This window comes from Oryzias latipes, chromosome 4 (genome assembly GCF_053564925.1).
Source record: "Oryzias latipes strain Hd-rR chromosome 4, Olatipes_Hd-rR_3.1".
Lineage (NCBI taxonomy): Eukaryota > Metazoa > Chordata > Actinopteri > Beloniformes > Adrianichthyidae > Oryzias > Oryzias latipes.
Window position 1 is genome coordinate 28,619,223 of NC_136240.1, and position 24,729 is coordinate 28,643,951.

General features: G+C 43.5%; 1 protein-coding gene across 3 annotated transcripts in view; it reads right to left on the reverse strand.

Moving 5' to 3' along the window:
• si:ch211-51h4.2 (uncharacterized) overlaps positions 1-24,729 on the reverse strand; it is a 57,171-nt gene that overhangs the window by 10,979 nt on the left and 21,463 nt on the right. For all 3 annotated transcript variants that reach the window (XM_078946244.1, XM_078946245.1, XM_078946246.1), the window contains 4 exons: positions 23,018-23,141; positions 6,798-6,897; positions 3,899-3,957; positions 2,025-2,089 (listed from right to left, as the gene is read on the reverse strand). In XM_078946244.1, the coding sequence (XP_078802370.1) occupies positions 2,025-2,089; positions 3,899-3,957; positions 6,798-6,897; positions 23,018-23,141 (348 nt within the window). The remainder of the gene's footprint in view (positions 1-2,024; positions 2,090-3,898; positions 3,958-6,797; positions 6,898-23,017; positions 23,142-24,729) is intronic.

A 24,729-nucleotide genomic window follows, 5' to 3' on the forward strand; every position in this document is an offset into this window, starting at 1 on the left:
ATATATATATATATATATATATATATATATATATATATATATATGCGTCACAAGAAAAATGGAAACAAGATCAGAAACTCGTGCGTTTACTTTGTCTGTTCTTCTACTACAAGCAGAAACTCTTTCTTTTGCGGATGCAGCCGTTTTACTTTTTTGATGGACGTATAATCTTCATACGCCGTCATTAAAATCTCAGACTCCGTCTCACTGAAGTATAGCGCTTTCTTTTTTTCACCACGCGTTTCCATAGTGACTGCGGAAATCGGTGATCCATTGAAAATGTCTTTATGTACTTGACATGCACGTCCATTAACTCAGGGTTACGAAGTCAAGCGTAATTACGCCAACTCATATCCGGTCTTTTGGAACTGACATACCCAGAGTAAGCAAGTTCAGGCGGATTTCAGCCAGAGTTCAGGCTTAAAGTCAGGGTAGTTTAAAACATGCTTCCTGGAATACCCCCCAGGTGTCTTTTCTACAGATGATTGTAACTTAAGTGGGCAAACCTACAAATTTCAGCAGGGGATCCAATACTTGTTTCCTCCACTACAATTGAATACACACCTGCAGCACATCACCACTGCACATGTTCTGTTCTGAAGCTGCGCTGCTACACTTCAATCGAGCGTGAATGAATGTTCCTTCATGTTCCAGAACACAAAAAAAGCAGCATGAGAAAACCAAATCGATCAACGGAGAACTAACTGCTGCTGCAGAGTGTACTTCGCCACGCAACACCGCCTCAGGAGTCGGAGTGCGCGTTGGAGACGCAGTGCTCGGTAGGAGTTTGTGAGCTAGTAAATCTCAAATGTGTCCCGCAGGAGAGGGACCTACTCTGCAGCAGTGACTCTGTTTTGCCATAAGCCGATCAGCGGACAACCCAAAGGTCAGACTCAGCCGCTTGTGTGGGGAGACCTTTCTCAGCCTTGTGCACTAAAGCGCCAAGGGCATTTTATCAGTTCAATAACAGCTTGGCCCTTTATATGACACTGAATACACATGTCTGCTCTCTAATAAATATATTTGTGCTGCAGGAACTGAGGAAATGTATCATAGAGCAGTTTGGTCATCTTATTCTGCGATCAATACACATGAACGTACATGTCTTGACTATACGGCCAGTTCCCAGGAGGAGAGTCCATGTAACTCTGAACGTAGGGAACATTAAATGGAACAGAAAGTCTTGATGATGAGGAGAAGGCACTGTTTGTGTTTTTCATAGTTCATCAAACAGTAATTGTGAGCCTGACTCAGTCTGCAAGAAGTCTTCAAGCCCCTCCAGAGGAAAGTAATGGCGAGTGTTTGTGTTACCTAAATACACGGTCACAAAGTTTTTCGGCTGCAAGAAAAATGAAGGCTATGGCGCTATTTCCCAGAGAGTACGAGGAACAGCACTTATGGTCTCCCAGGTGTACCCGGAGAGGAATATTTAGGAACAGAAGCAGACCAAAAGAAAATACTGTATTTGTCAGATCATAAGTCACTCCAGAGTATAAGTCAAAGAAGTCAATAAATGCAGAAAGAAGAAGAAAAAAATCATATATGAGGCTAAGTTCACACGGGGCTCAGGTTTGAGCGACCAATTCCAATGAAAGTCTATGTAAATGTGCACATATGTGCATTTCGGGCATCCCTGTGTTTAAAAACTCTCACGTTCACGCAAGCTTTTAAGTCGTTTTCGGACTCCAACAGTAGGTACGTGGTTTAGTATCAGTTAGCAACAGTCTGGTGTGAACATTGCATGGTAAATGCGCATCCAAAAACCCATGTTCAGTGAGTTCTTGAACGCACCACATATGCCCGGTGTGAACGTAGCATTAGTCGCACCCAAACTGTTAAAAAAAACCCGTCAACTCATACATTTAAAAAAAGGCGGTAATAATTTAAAATTCTCTGACTTGCATTTGCGTTCTCTGGATGTTAACCCAGGACATTCCCAATGTTTCTCTCCACAAACACAACCCTGATTACATGACCACAAGCTGTTGAACAGTTTGCTATTTAAAAAGCAGGCAGCAGCTCACCAGAGGATGTTCAGCAGAGTGCACGTCGCCAGACCACCGAGCACGGCTCTGCGAAACCACAGGATCTGCTCAGAAAGAAGATTAAAAAAAAACAAAGCATAGCCAAGAGGCTTTACTGCAGAGGTGGAGGACTGGATTCACATGATTTTGATGGCGTATCAGATGTAAATACGTTCTGACGTAATTGTCAGCAGGTTGCAGCTGCCTGCTGGATGACCAATAGAAGAAAAACGGTCCAGATCGCTTTGTGCGTGCTGATCTTTATGTAGGTTTTAGGATCCTGTTTATTGAAATGGCATATGGTGACTACTTGTCTAAAGGGTTTCCACCTTCTTGGAAAGCCTTAAGTGCTTTATAAATGAAAATGGCAGTGACTGAGGGTTTGGAAGGTGCCAACCAATCACATCAAAGCAAATCAAAGCAGAGTTCATTGCTTTGCTCAGAACTCTAAGAACTAAGGGCTGCTTTGGAGCTACTTCTGGAAGTTCCTCTTTCCTGTTAGAAATCCAGACGGGACACAACTTTGTCAATAGCTGCACCTAAACTGTGGCATGCTCCCCCTTACTAAATGAGAGATGCCCACAAAATGACAGGTTGTAAGTCTTCACTAAAAATCAGCTGTCTTTCACTGAAATACTGTTGAGTTTGAGACTTCTTTGACTTTTCTTTGCATTTACAACTTTTTTTTAAATTATATAGTGGTTCTTAGTTGAGACAATAACGCAAGATGAGGTCACTGATTTACATGTAGATGGTGGTGCCTTCCATAGGGACAGTCCTTATATTCCATGGCGGACATTATGACTAGGAAAAGTCCTCAACCAGAGGAAGGAGGCTAAGAAAGAGGCAGTGGACTGATAGTGACAGGCCAAGCACGCCTTGGCTTCGGCTCATAGAAGATTCTGGCAGACTCTTTACTTGGCCAGCCGCCCCATCAACACAATTATGGACGATGGATGGATGGCTTCAAACAGACAACTGCAGTTGTCTTCTTCCTTTTCATCTTCTAAAAAAAAATGAATTCGATCCATCCGTCCGTTTTCCTAACCCCCTCTATCTCTTTCAGGGTCACGGTGCTGCCAAAGCCTAACCTGGCTACTGTTGGGCGAAGGTGGGGTACACCCAGGCCACACAATCACTCTCACACACACACACACATGCACACTTTAGACTAAAGTAACCAATTAACCTATGAAGCATTTTGGACTGTAGGAGGAAGCCGGGGCGGCCCAGAAAAAAACGTGCAAACTCCACACAGAAAGGTCCCAGCCAGGATTCGAAACAGAGCCTGAGGCGAAAGCGCTAACCACTGCTTCACCTTGCAGCCCACAAAATAATTTGAATGGGATTTTTTCTTTTCTTTAAATTCATGTTTGGCAAGTTATATCCATATTTCTCTTGAGGGCATGAAATAAAGAAGAAACAACACAACGTATCTGCTCCAGCAGCCTTCATCAAAGCAGGATAGACGACTCAAACACAAGATTTCTTTATGATAATGTCGAAATAAAATAAAAGATTAACCAACAGCAAACAATGGAAACCAGAAAAATCCAAGTTTGAGAGATGAATGACGAAGTACAGAAACAGTAAACAAAATAACAAAGGAAAGAAATTGAATAAAGTCACTCTTTTCCACCCAATAAATGTCTGGATTACTTGCTTGGAAAGAATTCTTTGTGGTTGCTGGTCTGATTCAGTTCAGCTTATAAGATAAATGCACCTTTATATTAATTGTGTGCATCCAAACTCTAAAGACACACTTTTAAAGATTCAGGCTGTTCTTCCTTTGAGATGTGCTCCTCTTCACTATTTTGGAGGTCTTAGGTAAAATCCTCCAAAACGGAGCAGTCAGTCAGTAAGGTGGCCGTTACCTGCATTCTGTCGTGGGAGATCTGTGAGAACAGCAGAGGCATCACGTTCACGATCCCCCCTGTGGAGACACAAGCGCACACAGGACGCGTGGTCATGACCTCGCAGTGCAGAAGCTTCTACGTCAAACTTTCAGTTTGTCACCGCAGAGGAAAGTATGAAGGTCGGACGTCAGTGGCTTCAGGCGGTTACGATTTCAAAACGTGGGGAACAAAGTTCCCCGTTAATGAGGGGAACATGGAGCTCTGTGTGTGACTTCACAGGGAAAAGTAAGGACATCAGTTAAAGGAAAAAAGCTGAAGGAGCTGCTGGAAAATGCTCTTTCTTGTGAGCTTTTCTTCATTGAAATCCACATTTATGCTCGACTAGATCCCCTCAGCATCCAGGTTCGTCAGGATTTTCCAGGTCATCTTTCCCGGCAGGGGGGCTGGGCTGTTTGCACATCAAAGCTTTAGCAGCGTCTGATGGAGCCAACTTTACGGTTCGAGCTGCTAAATATTTCAAAGATCGTTAATTTCTCCTCTTCAGCTGACATTTAAGGAGTGTTTGGTGACTGATGATGTGACATTTGTCCTAGCAACACACAGATAAAGTGACGGATTCATTATCGTGTCTCCCACTCCTCACATTAAAGGCAGAATATTTAGTAAAAAACAGCTTTTTATGGTAAATGAAGAAATATGAATAACTGAAAAAAACAAAACACATTTAATGTAAAAATATTATATTTATCCACGGATAAAACTGTTGGTGTTGAAATATAGTGTTCCTTTTTAATATCTTGGTTCACCTTTCACAGTCTTGCTTTTAACAGATGCAGTTTTCCCTCCTTTTTTTTTTGTTTTCTGTATCCTGATTGGCTGTAGAGCATTGTCAGTCAATCTCTACTCCAGAAACAAAAACACAATTACAAAAAACTAAATAAAAATGAAATATTTCGGAAAACAAAAGTAATTTCCAAAAATCTTAACCAGGCATTTAGCCCATGGTGTTCATACTGACAAGCAGGAAAGGGCTTTTCTTTTTCTACTGATTACAAGCGCATGCAATGCCGCCAACAGTTGAGAGAGATTTGGTGAGAAAAGTCCAAGCAGTGCAAATGTCATGAATCCTGCTCCAGGCTTTTTCTTTCACAGCTCTATTCTGATATATGAAAGACTTGGTGTCATAAACACTAAATTACCAAAACTCCCATAGAGTTCAAAAATGATGTTGGTCCACCTTCTGGGTAGACATGCCATTAGGTTGAGGAGTGTGCTTTGGTGAGGTCACACACCGACATTCGTGGGGAAGGCCTTGCTCTCAGTCTCTGCTCTAATTCAAGTTTTTTTTATCAGGTTCAGGTCAGGACTCTGTGCAGGCCAGTCAAGTTCCTTCACACCAGACTCTGACATCCATGTCTTTATGCACCTTGCTTTGTGAGTTCCTTTCACTGGAACTAAGGGGCAAAGCCCAAGTCCTGAAAAACAACCCCACACCATTATTGCTCCTCCACCAAATTTCACACTCGACACAATGCAGTCCGAAATGTACAGTTGTTCCGGCAACCTCCAAAGCCAAACCCGTCCATCAGATTGCCAAATGGAAAAGTGTGATTCACCACTCCAGGAAATGTCTCTACTGCTCTACAGTCCAGTGGCAGTGTGCTTTACACCACTGCATCCAATCCTTTGCCTTGCACTTGGTGATTTGTGGCTTGGATGCAGCTGCTCGGCCATGGAAACCCTTTCTATGAAGCTCTCTGCGTGCTGTACTTGGGCTAATCTGAAGGTCACATGAAGTTTGGAGCTCTGTAGCAAACTCTTCCATTTTGTTATGATAGAGCTGACAGTTGACAGTGGAATATTTAGGAGCGAGGAGATTTCACCACTGGATTTGTTGCACAAGTAGCATCATATGACAGTTCCACGCTGGAATTCAATGAGCAGTCCCTTCTTTCACAAATGTTTGTAAAAAACAGTCTGCATATACCTGAGAGCTTGGTTTTACAAACCTGTGGCCAGGCTTAGTGGTTAGAACACCTGATTCTGATCAATTGAATGGGTGAGCCAATACTTTTGGTAATTCCAGCTAGGTAAAAACCACAATTATGAATTTCTCCTCTATGATCAATTTGCAAATGGTTGGTTATTCCATGCAATAATAACTCCCTGATTAGTCAAAGTTCTACCTGGTTCAACTTTCAACGTGCGTTCAAGGGCCACGCATTTTGTCCTTAGAGCCCGAAACCTACAGTAGAAACATAGACGCTTGCACATGAACTTGAATATCAACACATTTAAGCAAGACTTTTGAATGCGGAAGCCCAAAACACGCATCTAGGACTGTTTACATAGAATTTTCATTGGAAGTGGGAATGTGAACAAGGGCGTTGGGATCATAGCTATAAAAAGTGGCTCAGGTTTCGAATTGGGTTTCTCCACCTTCCACAACCCTACAGATTTGATCTGAAACCACCGGCGCCTACTTATGGTCTCATAAATGTAAAATATTTAACGTTTTTTGTTCATGTTTGGGTTTAGATGTTGAGCTTCCACAATTAGACAGATGTCCTCTGGGGAATATGGATGCCGTCGCATGCATACGGATCCCATCGTGTGCAAAGGGAAGCATCTCATGTGACCACAAACCGAGTCACGCTCACAAGGTTCTGCATACAAAGCAGCTGCGGCAGGGTTTGAGACGCTTTGGTCACAGTGGAAGTCTGAGCCCGTGATCCGCTCAACCTCTCATGTTTTGTAATTTGCTCAAACAGAAGGTTTTTGACATTCTGATGGCAGGTCCATGGAGTGTCTTCAATATTCATGTCTCAAACAAGAGCGGAGATCATAAGCTTGAGAGGGAAAAAAATGGGCAGAAAAGATGAAAGTGTGAAAAAGAAAAAAGGAGGACTGTTCTCACCCAGAGCCACGGTGCCCATCAGGAACGGCTTCCCCATCTGACTGAAGTCACTGCTGCTTTGTTGGCCGACCTCTGACCCCACCACAAATGTTACAGCCACCTGAGGCGCATTCACCCACAGACACACAGACACACACACACACACACACACGCACACACACACAGGTAAGGATCAGGCAGCAGGAACTCGGTGTTGATGATATAGCAATGAAGATCAAAGAAGCATCAGGGGATTTGATCAGAAATAATTAAAGACTCAGAGGCATGAAAATCTGAGGCAGAAACATCAAAGACACATTTAGTTTACAGCAAAAACAAACTGGAATCTGGAAGTTTTCATGCTATCAAAAAGAGACAAAAGTTGGACCTGCAGACGAGATGTTGGCTGCAGATGAAATAGAGAGTCATCCGTCATCTGCACCAGCAGGTGGTTTATCTGCTCACATCATTTCTGCTTTTGTTTCACTTTGTTTCCCCAGTTCATCCTCTGATAGTGATGACGTAGGTGCCGTTTAGATTTCATTTCGGCATTAAAAGCAACCTTTTGGAGCATTGGGAGGAGATGGTTATTTGTGAACGGCGTGTTCACAGTTGCAGCAATACGGAGTATGGTTTTAGAAGATTCTGAACAAAACACAGTCAGCTTCATTGACTTTATGAATGATTAAATGAATGGATGGATGAACAAATGAATGGCTTTGCCAGCAGATTGCTACTTAAACTCTCAGGTTTTAGACTCTGAACTCTAATAGGGTCCTATAGTTTCTGTATTAGTGAAAGTGGAATCATATTTAGAACAGATCATTGAATGGAACAAATTTTGTGTATAAAAGTTAAGGAGGAGAAATATTGTACATTCCAAACAAGACAAAAAAAAGAGGTCTAAAACAGGGGTGCCCAATACGTTGATTGCATTTGATCGTTCAATTGTGAAGGAAGTGTGTATAGACCATCACAAAAAAAGGTACTTTAAAAAATGTAACCTTACATTTTCACCTAAATTGATCAATTCAAAATAAAATAAAACCTGTCCAACTCAGTTTAGAATGTGTGTATTTAAGCACATAAATGTGAACATTTTAGATTTAAAGCCGCGTCACACAGGGACTACATCCATTTATGTATTTTCCACGCATAGAATTGCAGTCTTTCATGACATATGCTCAACTCAACTCAACTCAACTCAACTTTATTTATAAAGCACTTTAAACAGAACAAGGTTCACCAAAGTGCTGAACAATACAAAAATTAATAAAAGCACATAAAAATATAAAGCATAAAACACATAAAATAGGTCCGGATCCCAACTCAGTTAAAAGCCAAAGTGAAAAAATATGTTTTAAGAGCAGATTTAAAAATACTGAGTGAGTTTATCTGTCTGAGGTACAGGGGCAATTCGTTCCAGATTTTTGGTCCGAAGACTGAGAAGGCTCGGTCACCTCTCAGTTTTCTCCTGGTCTTCGAGACGACCAGCTGTGTCTGATTTGTTGACCTAAGGGAGCGGGGGGGATTGTACACCTGAATCAGGTCAGACAAATATTTTGGGGCGAGTCCATGGAGACATTTAAAAACAAATAGGAGAATTTTAAAATCAATGCGTAAGCGAACTGGGAGCCAGTGAAGAGATGCTAAAATGGGAGTGATATGTTCTTGTTTCCGTGTACCAGTTAGAAGACGGGCAGCTGCATTTTGGACTAACTGCAAACGAGCAAGTAATTTCTGGGAAAGCCCAACATAGAGAGCATTACAGTAGTCCAAACGTGTTGAAATAAAAGCATGGATTAAAATCTCAAAGTCATGGCGGGAGAGGAGAGGTTTAACCTTGGCCAGTTGTCTCAGGTGAAAAAAACTGGATTTCACCACTAAGTTTATATGAGCATTAAAAGTTAAATTGCTATCCAGTTTCACACCTAGACTTGTTGCTGTCTGTTTCAGGTGATCATTTAAAACGCCTAAGTCGACATGTGCCTTAGAGACATCACTTGGACCAAATAGCAGAACCTCTGTTTTTTCCTGGTTTAAGTGCAGGAAGTTACATGACATCCATGTCTTAATGTCATCAAGACATTCTAGTAACTGGTGAGCAGAATATGCTTCTTCCTGTTTTAACGGTATGTAAATCTGACTGTCGTCAGCATAGAGGTGGAATGAAATCCCGTGTTTGCGGAGAATAGACCCAAGTGGAAGCAGGTACAATGAAAAAAGAAGAGGCCCCAGAACAGAGCCCTGAGGTACACCACATGTGAAAGTTGCTCTACGGGATTCTGCACGTCCAAGACGGACACAGAAGCTCCTCTCATTTAAATAAGATCTGAACCATTCTAAAGCACTACCTCGAAGACCCACCCAGCTTTCCAGGCGAGACAAAAGGATTTGGTGGTGCGTTTCTTGTCATTCATCAATGTGTGCAGATGTCCGTCGGGGGTTTTGTCTGATGGGTCTTTACATGAATTTGGTTTTGAGCTGTTCAAAATTTTGATTGGTTAAGTATTATGTCGTTTAAGCATATTTTAAATAGTTTGTACGTAAAAACGTAAATTGTGCATGATTTTTGCAAGATGCATGCACATTTTTTTGGCTTTCAACGACCATGCCACATATGTTTAAGGGACTTTTCACGGACGTACCAACAATGTATAACTTTTATATCACATATACAGGGCACATATCATGTTAAAATTACGTAATTGACACACAAATCACTAATGAATTGAAAACCGCAAAATACAAATATTGTTCACACAGGCATACTTATGCCTTCAAACCAACTAGTGTGATATATTTCATTCATTCATGCAAACTAGGTGAGCTAACACCTGTGCTCAAATGAGGGCCAGCAGGACCGCCACGGGGGCCCCCAGAGCCAGAGAGCAGGGAGGCACGGGGGGACAGAGATTGCAGCTCCGGCTCAACCAGAAGAGCAGATCCCCGTCCGCGCCGGGAGGGCCCAACGTGGGGCCCCGCCCCAGAAGAATGCCCAAAGCCCCAGACGAGCATCCCATCACCACCCAGGAGTTCTGGGCATCCCCCCGCCCCAACCCTGGGTACGAGCCAGGACCCCCCCCAAGGAAGACCCGCCCCGCGCTCCAGGCAGCCACTCACCCGGCCCACGGTTGGTCCAGGAAGGAGCAAGGCCGTCCACGCCCAGGAGGAGGACACCCAGGGGAAGAGTTGAAAATTTGGCGAGGCCCAGCGCTCAGGGGAAAGGACCAGGACCCACACCACTGGGACTCGGACACCCCCCGGCTCAGATGTGATGTGATCCCCAGCTCTTGGCCTTGCCAGAAAGCTCAGGGATCCCTCTCCCTGCATGGACAGAGGGCTGCCGGGCCCAGGAAGCCAGCACCCAGGAAACACGGCCGCCGTTGCCAAGGGCCCAGTACCCCCTACCAGGGATGGGGTAGGGGACAGATGGTCCGAGGTCAGACCTTCCTTGCAAAATGCATGTGTGTAAGGGTGTGTGTGTGCATGTACCTCTGTTTGTATTGGAGTGTATATTTTGAGAGGTAAAGGGTGTGTGTACTAAGGGGGTGCAGTTATAATTGGCGAGTAGAGCGCTAAAAGGACATCTGCTGCTTGCAGCAGTGATGTCCAAGCACCCCCCCTACCAAGGGCCCTACATGTCTAAAGTGCAAATATATGTATTGTGTACATGTTGACATGAATAATTTTTGAGCCAACAGGTGTGCTTATAACATTTGAGTGTGTGTGTGGACAGGCCCCGCCCTTGTATACTTGTATTACATCTTTTGTTTTTTTCAACTTGTCCTGTCCAACAGCTGGGCAGACAGAAGAGAAGTGAGGGCCTCTTGTGTTGGACATATTTTACTTTAACAACAGGGGTTATTAATCTTCAGACAAACCAGAGGTGTGTCTGAAAAAACCCTTTTGTAATTGAGGCCAAACTTTATTAATTTCTATCATATTTGAAAATCTTTGGTGTTGGACCGGACGGAAAAGGAAAGGAAGGAAGAAGACAGAGGGCTGTTTGAGAGGGGGGGGGGGCGGGGGTAGGAGGATGATAATAGGAGGGCGGGGGGGTAAAACCATGAAGCAGCATAAAGCAACAAGTTTACTGGATGTTTATCATTGCGGTAAGGTTCAAATGTAGTACAAATCTCAAAGGGCGGGGCCTGTCCTCACACAAACTCAAATATTATCAACACACCTGCTAGCTGCAAAAATGTCCACATGTCAACATGTACACAAAACAGATAGTGTTCACACACGCATACTTATGCCTTCAAACCAACTAGTGTGAAATATTTCATTCAATCACACAAACTATTAGTGCAAAGGTGAACTAACACCTGTGCTCAATTGAGTGTTTATGTTCTTCTAAAATGCATGGTGGAATGTGAAAAGAAGGAGGGAGAGTGCCTAGCCATCCCCACACCAAGACCCCCGCCGCAGCAGCAGTGGCAACCAGAACCTCCCAACGCCACACGGCAGCAGGCAGAGGACAACCGCCCCCCGGGCGATCACATCCGCAACCAAAGCCAGGGCCAGCAGGACAGCCGTGAGGCCCCCAGCGCCAGAGAGCAGGGAGGCACGGGGGTAAAGAAAGTGCCGCCCCAGCCCAACCAGGAGAGCAGCCCCCCCGGGGGACCCACGAGGGGTGTTATTGATTTGGCCCGACCAGGCTCGGCCACAGTTGAAAATTTGGCGGGGCCCAGCACTCAAAACCTACCCCACAGGGATACGGACAGGTGTAATGTGAACCCTCTCCCCGCGCGGAGAGAGCACTGCCGGGCCCAGGAAACTGGTTTCTGTTTCTGACTCTGTTTGCCTGCCGCCTGCCCCAAATCTCGCCCGGATCCTGACTTCCCTGTCTCTCCTCTGATGATCTCTTGCCTTTTGTCGACCCCTGCCTACGTGACCCTCATTTAACTGTGTGGTCTTTTAGCTGAGCTAATAAACCTGCTGCATTTGGATCCAGCCGTCTGTGTGTTCCTGTGACAAATTAATTGAAAATGTAATTTCTTCAGAGTGGGGTTCTGTTTCTGTGGAGCACAGTGACATCACATGAACAGTTAGCCAATCAAGCGGCTGGATCCTCTAGTTTTCCGTTTAATTTTGAAGAAGTGGTGGATCAGAACTGAAAGTCATTCTTAGCAAAACCCAGTGAAACTGCTGAGTGGTTTGGCTTTCAGGGACCCATCTGCCTGGAGGATTAGGTTTCCGTAATAAAAGTAAGACATTTTCTCTGTTTGGAGCAGAGTTTGTTGCTATAAAGAGTTATAAAGATGAGGAAGGTGATACTGAGAAGAGGGGACTGGAGGAGAGCGCAGCCTCATAAGATTGTTCGAAGGTTTTACTGTCAGGTTATAAGACAAGGTTAAGCTACTGGGGGTCTTTTTTTTTTTTTTTTTTTTTTTTTTTTAACTTGTTCTGTCCAACAGCTGAGCAAACAGATTAGAGCTGAAGGCTTTTTGTGTTGGACAGGTTTTACTATCACAAAAAGAGGTTATATAGCTTCAAGAAACTAGAGTGTAGATTTGTATAAACCCCTTTTTGTCGTATTATTTTTTATTTATTTGTTACATTTAGTGTGTGTGGGGAGGGAGAGGGGAGGAATGTGAGGGGAGGGTGGAAGAGAGTAAAAGGAAGAAAGGTGAAAAGGTGGGGGATACAAGCACTGATTTGAGTAAGTTATTAATTTAAGCTGTAACAATTATACCAGATCTGCTGGAAAGACGAATGTTACATCAAAGGTGAAAATCTGACACTAAGATGAGCGAAAAAAAATCTGTCCATCAATACACTGTAGGTAAGGAGGAGGGATGAAGCAGACAGGGAGTGTGGCAGTGTGCACGTGCACGTGGGGGTGGAGATACATGCATGCTGCCGACGTGAACCGTGTGTTCATAAAGGGAGCCAGAACCTACCCAGCCAGACCAGCCAGACCAGGAAAGGGGAGGAGAGCCCCCCAGGCCAGAAACCCCCCCAGCATCCGGACCCAGGCAGCCCGGGAGGGGAGGAGGAGGGGACCGCCCACCCCACCAGCCAGGCACAGAGAGGGCCCCCCTACAGGGGCCCCCCCAATGCCCAGAGGCACAAGCGAACCCAGTGTCCGGCCCCCAGGCCACAAGACAGGAGCGCTTAGCCGTACCAGGCGACAGCCATGGGGGCCACCAGGCGCCGGACACCGAGACAAAGGCCAGGGACGAAGCCAGGGCCCCCTGGAACCCATGAGCCAGCCACCACCCGACCGGCGCCCCGTCCCCGCAAGCCAGCCCAGGCACGCGACCTTAGCAACCCAGGGATCGCCACGCACCCACAGCCACAGCCACCCCCCTAAAACCCTACGCACTACAACCCCCCCCCCCCCCCGCCATAATATCTGACCCCCCCTCCCCAACCCTCTCAGTGCCCTCCCCTCTCTGTGATGGGGAGGGAAAGCCCCAGAGGGTCCCAGCGAGCCAGCCCGCTACTGGGGGTCTTTAACCCTTGTGCTATCCAAGGCACGTTAACGTTGGGAGTGGGGTCATTTTTACCCCACAAGACAGCACAAGGGAGTCTGATTCATTGGGTCGGAGAGTTTTGCTTTCATGCCTTTATTTTTCACCAAACATGCACTCCCCATAAACTATCACCCCCCCCCTCTCTAAGTCAACCCACACACAAGGGTGTGTGTACTTGTGGTCAAGTCCCTGTGAACAATTCTTCTGCTTGGTGCTTATTTGAAGAGCGTGCACGTGCTTGAAGCATGGCTAAAGTCAGAGGTGAAACCCGCATCCAGGTTGCTTTAATGAAGTTGCCCTGAAGTTGATGAGGGGCTTCGGTCCGGTTCGATTTCTGCAGTCTCGTGGATTCAGACGGATTGACAAACGGAAGAGATGAAGAGCAGCGAGGCCGCATGCTCACAAAAACACACCTCACTGACCTTTACTGACGTTCAACTCGGAAAAACTGTTCAAATCAAACCAAACATGAAGCAGGAGTTGAAACACGAAGAGGGCAGGAGTACGGCACAGCTGCGTGACAGGAGAACACTCACACCTGTGAGGAAAATAGGTCTGCAGAAATGGACCAGACTTAACTTCACTAGAATTTGTCTTTGAGTCACTACAGCTGCATCTACAACAACTTATTTTTTTTGACTAATCTTTAGAACATTAGAAGAACAAAACCCATCTGAGACCCCTGGTTTGAATGGAACCTGAACCAGCATTGGCAATCTTTTTTTTTGTCACATTTGCTTTTTGTTTAACATAGTGTCAGGGGTGAGTGTGTGTTGGAAGTTGCGTGGCTTTAAGGAGTTCGGTGATGAAACTTTCAACTTGCAGGATGGACTTGACCTTCAGCTGAGGACAGCTGGACAGTGTCCAGCATCTCTGAAAACCTGCCTGGGAAAAAGCCAAACAGTTTTAGCATGAATCACTGACAGGAAGTAAAAGGTACAATAGTATACAACGGATCTTTTGTCAACGGTGTTTAAGGCAAGCTGGAACTGCCAAATGTTCCAACCTCGTAAGACCACTGGAGGCAGGTTTAAAAAAAAAAAGCATTTTCCCCATGTTAGGTGGACTCCATTAAAGTCTGGCCGTTATCCCAACTATTCAGATATTTGATTGGCATATTGTTCAGTTGGGCTGAGTAAACTCTGGTCAACATGCCCCTTTCACTTTATTTTTGCCATTAGAATCCTACCAGTGAAGTCAAAAATTCTCTGTCTTTTGTATTTTGTCCATGGGTTGAATTTGCTAAGGAAGTGGATATGTAATTCACAGTATAAAAGGAGTGATACACAACAATTATCAAGCCCTAGTGACTCACCAAGAGCTTCAGAAAAACCCAATTATCTTATAATCACACAAACCAGAACAAAACAAAATACTTTAAATCTGTTGGTTCAAGTCTAACTTTTTAAATAAATAATAATTATTTTACAGCTCAAGTTAACCAATAAAATCTTTAAAATTTACACATATGCAGCATTTGTAATGATGAACAAAGATTAGAAAAACAGCACAAAAAAATGGTTGTTAGTATTCTTACACAAAACATGGAAATAGGTAAGAAATAAAGAGATCAGTGTTCATTATTTTTGTTTTGTTTTCTATAAATTGCAAAATTCCAACTTCAACCTCACTTTAAATATGTTCAGTCTGAAAGAAGCTGTTTGTTGTAATCCATGGATCCAGGGGTGAGATGAGCATTAACAGCCCAATTATTTACATCTCTGTAAATAATGGTTACCTCTGCTCCAAATGCATGATTAAAAACCAAAACACTACAGCCTTATAAAAACACTGTACGATATTATTTTAATACCATCCATCCATCCGCCAGCTAAACTCACTCTAGGTTGATAAAAATTCCTGTTTTCTTAAAATAACAAGAGAATGAAAGTTTTTTCTGGTAAACGCCTCTTTCCTGGACGAATTCTCCCCACAGGACAGATCATTGTTTTCTTGCAGTCTATCCTTCACATCAGCGCGGATAAGATATTGACATATTGGCAGTTGAGAGGAGGCTGTGGGGATTAGAACCAGATGACATTGATCTGTTATTAAGTCTGCGGCTGTGGGCAGCAGCAGTTAGCTGAGGATTCAGGTTTAACAGGTTCTTCTTATTTGGTGAAAATCAAAGGAAAAATAACAATACAAAACTATATCAGAGACAGATGAGCAAGTGGGGCTGTTACGGCTGTGGCCGTATTTGGTTTTGTTTGGTTCTGTTTGTTCTGTTTTGTGTATTTTTTGTATCACAGTGGGACTTCTGTGTTTTGTGGATCTTTGGGTTTGTATGTCTTTGTCTGGTTATTTTCAGGTGTGGTGGAAAGGGTGTGGCCTCCCATTGGACCAGCTGGTGGAGGCAGCCTTTAAAGCCACCACTTGGACCTCCAGCCAGTGGGAAGGGAGCCTTGCTGCAACAGTCTCCACTGCAGCTTGGCCCTCTTCTCCATTTTGTTTTTGATTTCACCTCTTGTTTAGTTGTGTGTTGCACTTCAGTATTCTGTGTTAGTTCTTTGTAGTCCTTCGTAGTTCTGTCTGTGCCCACTCTGATTAGTCTTTTGGTTTATAGTTTTGTTCAAGTGAAGCTGTAGGGGTGAACTGCCATTTTCTTTAGTACTTGTTTTCTCCTGTTTTTATTAGGTTAGGGAGGTTAGTATTTGTCTTTGTTTTCCCTTTTCCTTTGTACAGGTAAGAAAACAAGTTTCAGTTAGTTGTGGTTTTGTTTGTTATTTTGGCCTGGGTTCACCCTGAAGCGTTTGCTTCACTTTTAGTTTGTATTGATTGTTTGTGAATTTGTAAATAAATTTGATATATTTTGTTTGGAGACATTCGTTTGGTGTGTGTTAATTTAACTTTGGTTGCCAAACCTTTACTTATTTATGTTATGCCCCCTCGTCGCCCCTAGACATACAAGGGGGCGTAACATAATTGGGGGCTCGTCCGGGATTTGAGTTCACACAATTTGTGATTTGTTCTGTGGGTTTTTTTCAGTTTTGATTGGTTTGGAGACTTTGGTTAACAGTTTTCGGTTCTGCTCTGGGCAGACTTGGTTGGCCGTTTTTCTTTGTGGGCCAGAACATGGCATTTGGAGTCAGTGACCTGTTGGGTTTTTGAGACCAAGAGCATTTTTTCAAAGAGCAGTTGTTGTCTGAGCATGGAATGTTACAACCCTCGGGCAGACCTTGGCTGGAGTCATCAGTTGGAGGTGGTGTAGGCGATTATGTAGGAGTGGAGGCTGCTGCAGCTGTTGCCAATGCTACTAACTCCGCTCGGGCGGAGGCAGGTACTGTGGTTCCTGCTGCCGTAGCCGGTGAAGAGGGGGCCAGACCCAACTCTTGTGTTCCAGACTGGGGTTGCCACGAAGGAGCTCTACTGCCCATCCAGTGTGAGTAAACACCTTGCTCTTGATTACGCCACTCTAAATTTGTACTGGCACTCTTGAGTGCATTGTGGCCTTTTTGGCCTGGCCAAAAACATTTGAAGTCGGTGCTTTAAGCACATTTGCTAACATTTTTTATCAAGAAAACTGTTAACCAAACTTGTTTAGTTCTGTGCAACACATTTGTTTGTTTAATTTTGAGTTAGTCTTGTGTGACTAGTGAGACTAGTCTTGACGGGTGCGTGTCTTGCGGGGCACGCACCCCGAGTTGACGGGTGCGTGTCTTGTGGGGCGCGCACCCCGAGTTGACGGGTGCGTGTCTTGTGGGGCGCGCACCCCGAGTTGACGGGTGCGTGTTCTGCGGGGCACGCACCCCGAGTTGACGGGTGCGTGTCTTGTGGGGCGCGCACCCCGAGTTGACGGGTGCGTGTCTTGTGGGGCGCGCACCCCGAGTTGACGGGTGCGTGTCTTGTGGGGCGCGCACCCCGAGTTGACGGGTGCGTGTTCTGCTGGGGCGCGCACCCCGAGTTGACGGGTGCGTGTTCTGCTGGGGCGCGCACCCCGAGTTGACGGGTGCGTGTTCTGCTGGGGCACGCACCCCGAGTTTGACGGTCGCGTGCCCAGAGGGGTACGCGTCCCGAGTTGACGGGTGCGTGTTCTGCGGGGCACGCACCCCGAGTTTGACGGTCGCGTGCCTAGAGGGGTACGCGTCCCGAGTGGACGGTCGCATGCCCAGAAGGGTATGCGTCCTGAGTTTTTATGACGCATCTTAAGTTTGTGTTGTGCGTTAGCTTTGTGTGGTGCATTGTGTGTGGTGCCCTGAGTTTCTGTTATTTGTCTTGAGGCCATCTTGAGTTTGTGTGGTGTGCTGTGAGTGCCACCACTTTTTTTTTTTTTGTGTGTGCTCCACTTAGGGTAAAAACTTCTTTTTGAAGAAGTTTTATCTTGGGTAGGGGGGTGTTACGGCTGTGGCCGTATTTGGTTTTGTTTGGTTCTGTTTGTTCTGTGTTTTGTGTATTTTTTGTATCACAGTGGGACTTCTGTGTTTTGTGGATCTTTGGGTTTGTATGTCTTTGTCTGGTTATTTTCAGGTGTGGTGGAAAGGGTGTGGCCTCCCATTGGACCAGCTGGTGGAGGCAGGCTTTAAAGCCACCACTTGGACCTCCAGCCAGTGGGAAGGGAGCCTTGCTGCAACAGTCTCCACTGCAGCTTGGCCCTCTTCTCCATTTTGGTTTTGATTTCACCTCTTGTTTAGTTGTGTGTTGCACTTTAGTATTTTGTATTCATAGTTCTTTGTAGTTTGTATTTTTGTGCCCACTCTGATTAGTCTTTTGGTTTATAGTTATTTAAGTGAAGCTGTAGGGGTGAACCGCCATTTGTTTAGTACATGTTTTCTCCTGTTTTTTGTTAGGTTAAGGAGGTTAGTGTTTGTCTTTATTTTTCCTTTTCCTTTGTACAGGTATGATTACATGTTTCAGTTAGTTGTGGTTTTGTTTGTTATTTTGGCCTGGGTTCACCCTGAAGCCTTTTAGCTTCACTTTTAGTTCTTGTAGGATGTTTATTTGTACATAAATTTGGTTATTTTATGGAGACATTTGTTTGGTGTTTTGTGTTGCAGTTAATTTAATAGCCAAAACTTTACTTTTTTTATGTTATGCCCCCCCTAGCACCCCTAGACATAAAAGGGGGCGTAACAGGGGCCTAGTATGATTTTCATGCTTTCAGGAAAACAATTTTACATTTTTACAATTACCATGGTATAAAAGGTGGTAGTCAGGGTGTACTCTGCCTTCATGCACAAAAGCCCCCCTAACCCAGGATAATGTGGAGATAGTCAAACAGTTCAGTTTTTATTTTTATTTTTGTATATTACTGCAACTGTTTCTTTCTGCGATAAAACTCAAATAAAATAATTCCATACCCTTTTCCAAATAAAGTATACTATGAACCAATGACATGAGGAATCCTAGACTGCAATAATCTAATCAGGTCACAAGGAGGCAGTGCTGGGGTAGCATTTGGTGAACCCGTAGAGCGAAAATGTCAATGCAGATTCTTTCTATGGGCATGCTGCAGGCAACAGGTCGTAAGCAACACATAAGGGTAAGTAAGGATAAAGTCATGAAATATATGTTTGTCATACAGATATTTCTTTTTCTTCGACTCACCCCAAACCTATGCACTGCAGAGAGAGCCGCTAGTGCCATTCAAAAGTACGGTGCCCACACAGGTGCTTATATGTACCATGTGCACACCCCATATGTGCAGCATTTGCTCATGGCAGGAACCAGTACACGCACTTCACTAATGACTTATAAAAGGGTGTCGTAAGGCCACCATAGGACAGCATCCTAGACAACCCAAAATCCTCCCCGGGTAACCCCCGAACTGGCGCATGTTACTAAGGCTTAACCAGCATCTTACTTTATCACTCATCGTAAAATGAAACTACAGTAACCCTTATGCTATCTTAGGCACTTTAACATTGGGAGTTGGGTCATCTAGACCCACTAGACAGTGCGCTGAACTTTTTTCTTCAATGATTTGTGATCTTCACTGGTGTCCATGGATTACATGAAATCTTTCCACCTTTATCCACCTTTGTCATGGTAGGGAGAACACGTCAATGTAAGGGTGGGGTCATCTAAGATAGCACAAGGGATACTAAAGTTTACAAATGTGGGATTACAGAAATTTGCCTAATAGTGGAGGAAAGAAATGGAGTGTTTGAGCACAGGGGGTTGTTTTCTGAGATGTTCAATGAAGAGTTTCTCTTTTCCGCCAAACAAAGAGCCACAGCTCTTTGCTGCTGCTCTGCCATGTCTCACTTCAAATTCACTTAAATCTTTTTATAGCGTTCATTGATTTCCAGATCCACCTCAGTTAAGTCTACTCGTCTTCAATATTGTTTAAGTATTGATTACGCTGCTGCCTGTGTGCCAATGTTTTTTAGAAAGCTTCATAAAGGAAGGGCTCTAATGCCATTCCTGCTACGAGCTTAGCTCTTGTAATAAAAGCCATCTTGTTTTGCTCTGAATTTTCCGTGCACTGTGTTTCTCCAACTCCCAAATGCGTTTAAGATATTTTAATTAGCGAGTCTTTTACATTTCACACTGCCTTTGGTGCCTCTCTCCGCTCCGACCGTGGGTTTCTGCCGCAGAGTGGGACTTGTTTTTTGTGGAGATGTTTCTCCTAATTTCCCCGGAGGCTCATGTTGCATAATGTAAACAAAAGCTCCGTCCGAACTGCAAAAGTGCTCATTTATATGCTGTTGTTTGTTGTTCCTGCATGAATTGTTGCAAATGATGGTCTGACTATAAAAATGTTGCATCCATAAAGTGCATCTCAGTGATTGACACTGGCTTCTTGTTCTGTCGGATACTCTGCAGGCAGGTTTGAAGGATGAACTTGGAAAGTGTTTGCTTTCTAACAGCAGGCGCAATTACTTTGCAAAGCATGGCCTTCTAACACATTTGGAGATCATTTTGAAGGATCTTTTCTGCACATGAATAAAATATGTTGGTGTGTGCCGATAGGCAAAGACAATTATGGAAATTACATTCTATATTATCAAGATGGAAACAAGACAGATTTTTTTCTTGGTCCTTCAGTTAGATTTAGTTGGAATTCCTTCAGGAATTAGTTTGCCTAAGAAAATTTTAAATATCGAAAGTTAAAAAAAACTGACTGAAATATTTCACACTAGTTGGTTTTAAGGCATAAGTATGCGTGTGAACACTATCTGTTTTGTGTACATGTCGACAGGTGGACATTTTTGCAACTAACAGGTGTGTTTATAACATTTGAGTGTGTGTGTGGACAGGCTCCGCCCTTTTTTTTTGTTTTTTTTTACATTTGAACCTTACCATAATGATTAACAACCAGTAAACTTGCTGCTTTATGCTGCTTCATGGTCTTATCCCCCTTCCCCTCCTATTATCACCCCCTACCCCCCCTCTCTCTAACGTCCCTCTCTCTTCTTCCCCTCTTTCCTTTTCCGTCCGGTCCAACACCAAAGATTTTCAGACATGTTTGAAATTAATAAAGTTTGGCCTCAATTACAAAAGGGGTTTATTCAGACATACCTTTGGTTTGTCTGAAGATTAATAACCCCTCTTGTTAAAGTAAAATATGTCCAACCCAAGAGGCCCTCAGCTCTCATCTGTCTGCCTAGCTGTTGGACAGGACAAGTTAAAAAGAAAAAAAAAAAAAAAAAAAAAAAAAAAAAAGAAAGTTAAAAAAAACGTTATTGTAAATGTAAATATTCATTTTTTATGTTTCACCAAGCTTTTCACCTTCCTGTGGCTGTGTGGCTCGTTTTGCCTCGGAGTTGTTTACCAGCCTGTGCTCAGTTCCTGATGGAGGGTGTAAATTGTGACACCACCTGAGGAAGTAAGTCAGGCAGTGTGGGTAAACTCTGTACACACTTTGTAATTTTAAGGAGTCTACTTTTCGTCCCGTGTCTAGAGGACTCTGAGGTGTTTCCAGGCCAGCAGAGACATTTAACCTTTTCTAATGTGTACAGATTTTTCCATAGGGTCTCCTTCTGGTTGAATACGGTCCTTAATTCCTCAATAGGAATGCGTCCGGATGACTCTTCCCACAAAATGTCCAAACAACCTCAGCTGACTCTTTTTGATCCCTGTCCCTAAGAGATATTTCAGCCTCCCTTGCGAAGGAAACTTAGTTCTTTTGCCTGCATCAGTGATCCTTAAAGTTTCACTCCAATTATATTTTGATCTATTCTAAAAGTATTCTCAGTGGTCTTGTATTCATGATTATACTGGTTTGAGGCAAAAAAACTGTTCTGTTTTTTAGGACATCGTTCCTGCAAAGCGACAGTAATTCATAAGAAATTCCCTCTGAGTTGTGGGTGGGACCGTTGGCACGGAGCAAGGTTTCCACTGCCTTCTGACATCGATCTGTTTATACTCTCTCCAGTTAGCTTACAGTCCCTAATAACCCCCAACATAAAATTAGCGGTGCAACAAAAATGGGGAACAATTTTTGAGCCATCTAGTTGTACAGTTTTGATCCAGATGGCAGCTCAGACGATGAAAACAAAGATGTAGATGGAACTATTTGTCTACAAGTGGATAACCCAGAATGGAGCAGAGCAGGGAGCTTGTGGCTTGCCGTAGTGGCTTCTACGTCAAGAGAGAGATCAATTCCTAACATGGACCGAGAGTTCCAACCTGATTCCAGTCGAGAGCCACGGCTTCTGATTTGGATATAAGGATTCTCATGGTGCTTCACAAGAGTCTAAGGGTCATGGCTTAATGAAGCTAAAAAAAAAAACAGTTGTCTCGCTGCGGTTGAACCCCATCCCTTTCCTTTCTAGAGCAATCCTCCACCTTTAAAGATGTGTCCCCTCTTCTCTCACTATAGATCACAATGTCATCTGCAAACATCAGGATGCACAAAAATTCTTGTCTTACCTCATCTGTCAGCATGTCCATCCCCACAGCAAACAAGAAGGAGCTCAAAGCTGATTCTTGGTGTAGTCCCACCTACACCTTGAACTTCTTTATCACACATACAGCACATTTCATCACTGTCTAACTGCTTCCATAGATGTCCTCTGAAACTCAAGTACTTCTCTGTCACTTTAGACTTTCTCTTGATGAAAAAAGGTAAATAGCTCAATAGATTCTTCTTGGACTTTCAGCTGTCCCCTTCAGGAAACTCATCTTCTTCTCCAACATCATGTCCTCTTCAACAACATCCACGAATCTCCTCTTTGGTCTTTTACTTTATTGAAAGCAGCAACCTCAGCATCCTCCTCAAAGGTTTTTGTGTCCAAACCATCTAGCTTTATCTCCAAATATGTAGCTGACCTTTTGATACATTCATTCTTAATCCTTTTCTTCACATGGCCACACCACTGCCAGTAAACCTTTTCTTTTCCTTCCTGCTGTTTATCTTTAGTCACACATGACCCCAAATGGCTTGCTGCATTTATTTCCAACCTGCTTTTCCACCTCTCTCACACTAGTTGATCAAAACAGTTGCACTTGCTAATACCTCCACCTTTCTAGATGTTTCTCCAACTGCTCTCTGCTCTCACTACAGATCACAATGTCATCTGCAAACATTATGATCTACAAAGATTCCTGTCTAGCCTCATTTGTCTGTCCATCCATCACCACAGTAAACAAGTAGGAGTTCAAAGCGGATTCTTGGTGTAGTCCCACCTTCATCTTGAACTCCTCTGTTACACGTATGGCACTGTCTAAATTCTCCCATGTCCAGAACAAATCCAAAGTTCTTCTCTGCTATGCTAGACCTCTTCGTACAAAAACAAAATTAGTCATTTTCCTAAAGTAAAAACCAAAAATAAAGAAACTCAACATTATTTTCTATTAAAAAAGAGCTATTACCGTGATGATGAGCAGAATTCCCTTGAGGAAGGTGAGCACGGAAGTGACCGGCTGAATAATCGAGTGTGCCAGCAAGATAGCAAGTGTGAGAATCCAGGTGAAGGCTGGGATCACGTACACGTGGCTGTGGAGAAAAAACATGAATCAATCTTAACCTTATCAAGTTTTGCAAGTTATTTGTTTTTCGGATGATTTCCCATTAATGTCCACAATTATTAGGAATTCCCTCCTTGATCATTGTCCCAGTTTTAGGTGGACCACGTCTTGTCTACAGGAGCAGAAGAGGGCAGACACAACCATGTTTGACTCCTCTCCTGCAGGTGGCGATGTAGGCTAATGTTCCACCTTTTAAATAAATCTTTCGGTTGAAATACACAATGAATGGGAATGTGAGAACCTAGAGGGGCATTTTACACTGTATTTATATAGCAGTATATTCTGTTAATAGAAATGTTTTCACAGATTTTTATTTTGACTGTTTATACAACATTCCTTTAAAAGGCAATGTTATCGAATAGTGAAAGTTCATTAACGGAGAGAAAAAAGAAGATAAAAAGTTTTTTCTCCTCAAGGTATTCAAACTTTAAAATAAGCTATTTTTTATTATTGTTTTGTTATTTTCAGGATTTCCTGTCTCTTCATTTAAAGACCCACTCCAATGTAAATAATTTTTTTTGGTGTTTTTAACATGTTCCTGTGGCATTTTTCTCTTGATGGAGGACATATATAAATAAAATTAAGATTAAGATGGCATTTCTGAGTATTTTTTATTCAATGTTGTGAATTCTGATGCACTTGTAGACCACTAAATCCATGTACGTCTTCGTTTTCCTGGTCCAGATGGAGCCTTCCAGCCGTACAATTTTCGTAGCCATATTTGTTACAAACTGTAAGCCAGGAGGAGGGAGAGGGAGACCTTTCAGCAACCGGGAGGGGAAGAGGGAGTGGGGTTGCTCTGCGCCAATGGTCCCATCCACAGCTCAGAGGCAAATTTCCGATGAGCTACTGCCACTCTGCAGAAACTATGTCTTAGAAAACCAGAGTTTTTTATTTATTTTGTCGGTGTGCTTTGTAACTTTTTGTTAAAAACAGCATAATCATATTAAAAAGACCTCTGGGAACACTTTTAAAATAGATCAAAAGTTGATCAGGGTGGGACTTAACACCTTTTAACCTTTGTGCTATCTTAGATGACCCCACCCCACTCCACCCATAAAAAAACAAAACAAAAAAAAAAAAATAATAAAAGATGACCCCACCCTCACATTGATGTGTTATTCCTACCATGACAAAGGTGGATGAAGGTGGAAAGATTTCATGAAATCCATGGACACCAGTGAGGTTCACAAATCATTGAAGAAAAAAGGTTCAGAACACTGTCTAGTGGGTCTAGATGTTCCAACTTCCAATGTTAGAGTGCCTAGGATAGCACAAGGGTTAAGCAACTCTACATGCTGATTCCTGATCTCCTGTATTTGGGTTCCTTGCTGCATATTTGTCCGCTCATTCCGTTTGAACTCTACATCTCAATCAGGATCAGCTGGGGATGCATTTGTGCTTGCACAGTTCCTGTCACTTTTAGTCTGGACTCAAAAAGTGTAAATGTCATATGGGCATGAAGGGTTAACATCTCTTCAAGTTCCGAACGAAACTTGAAGGTATTGCTCTTTTAAAGATTTTTCTGATGACGGGGGACAAAGATAAAGAAAATT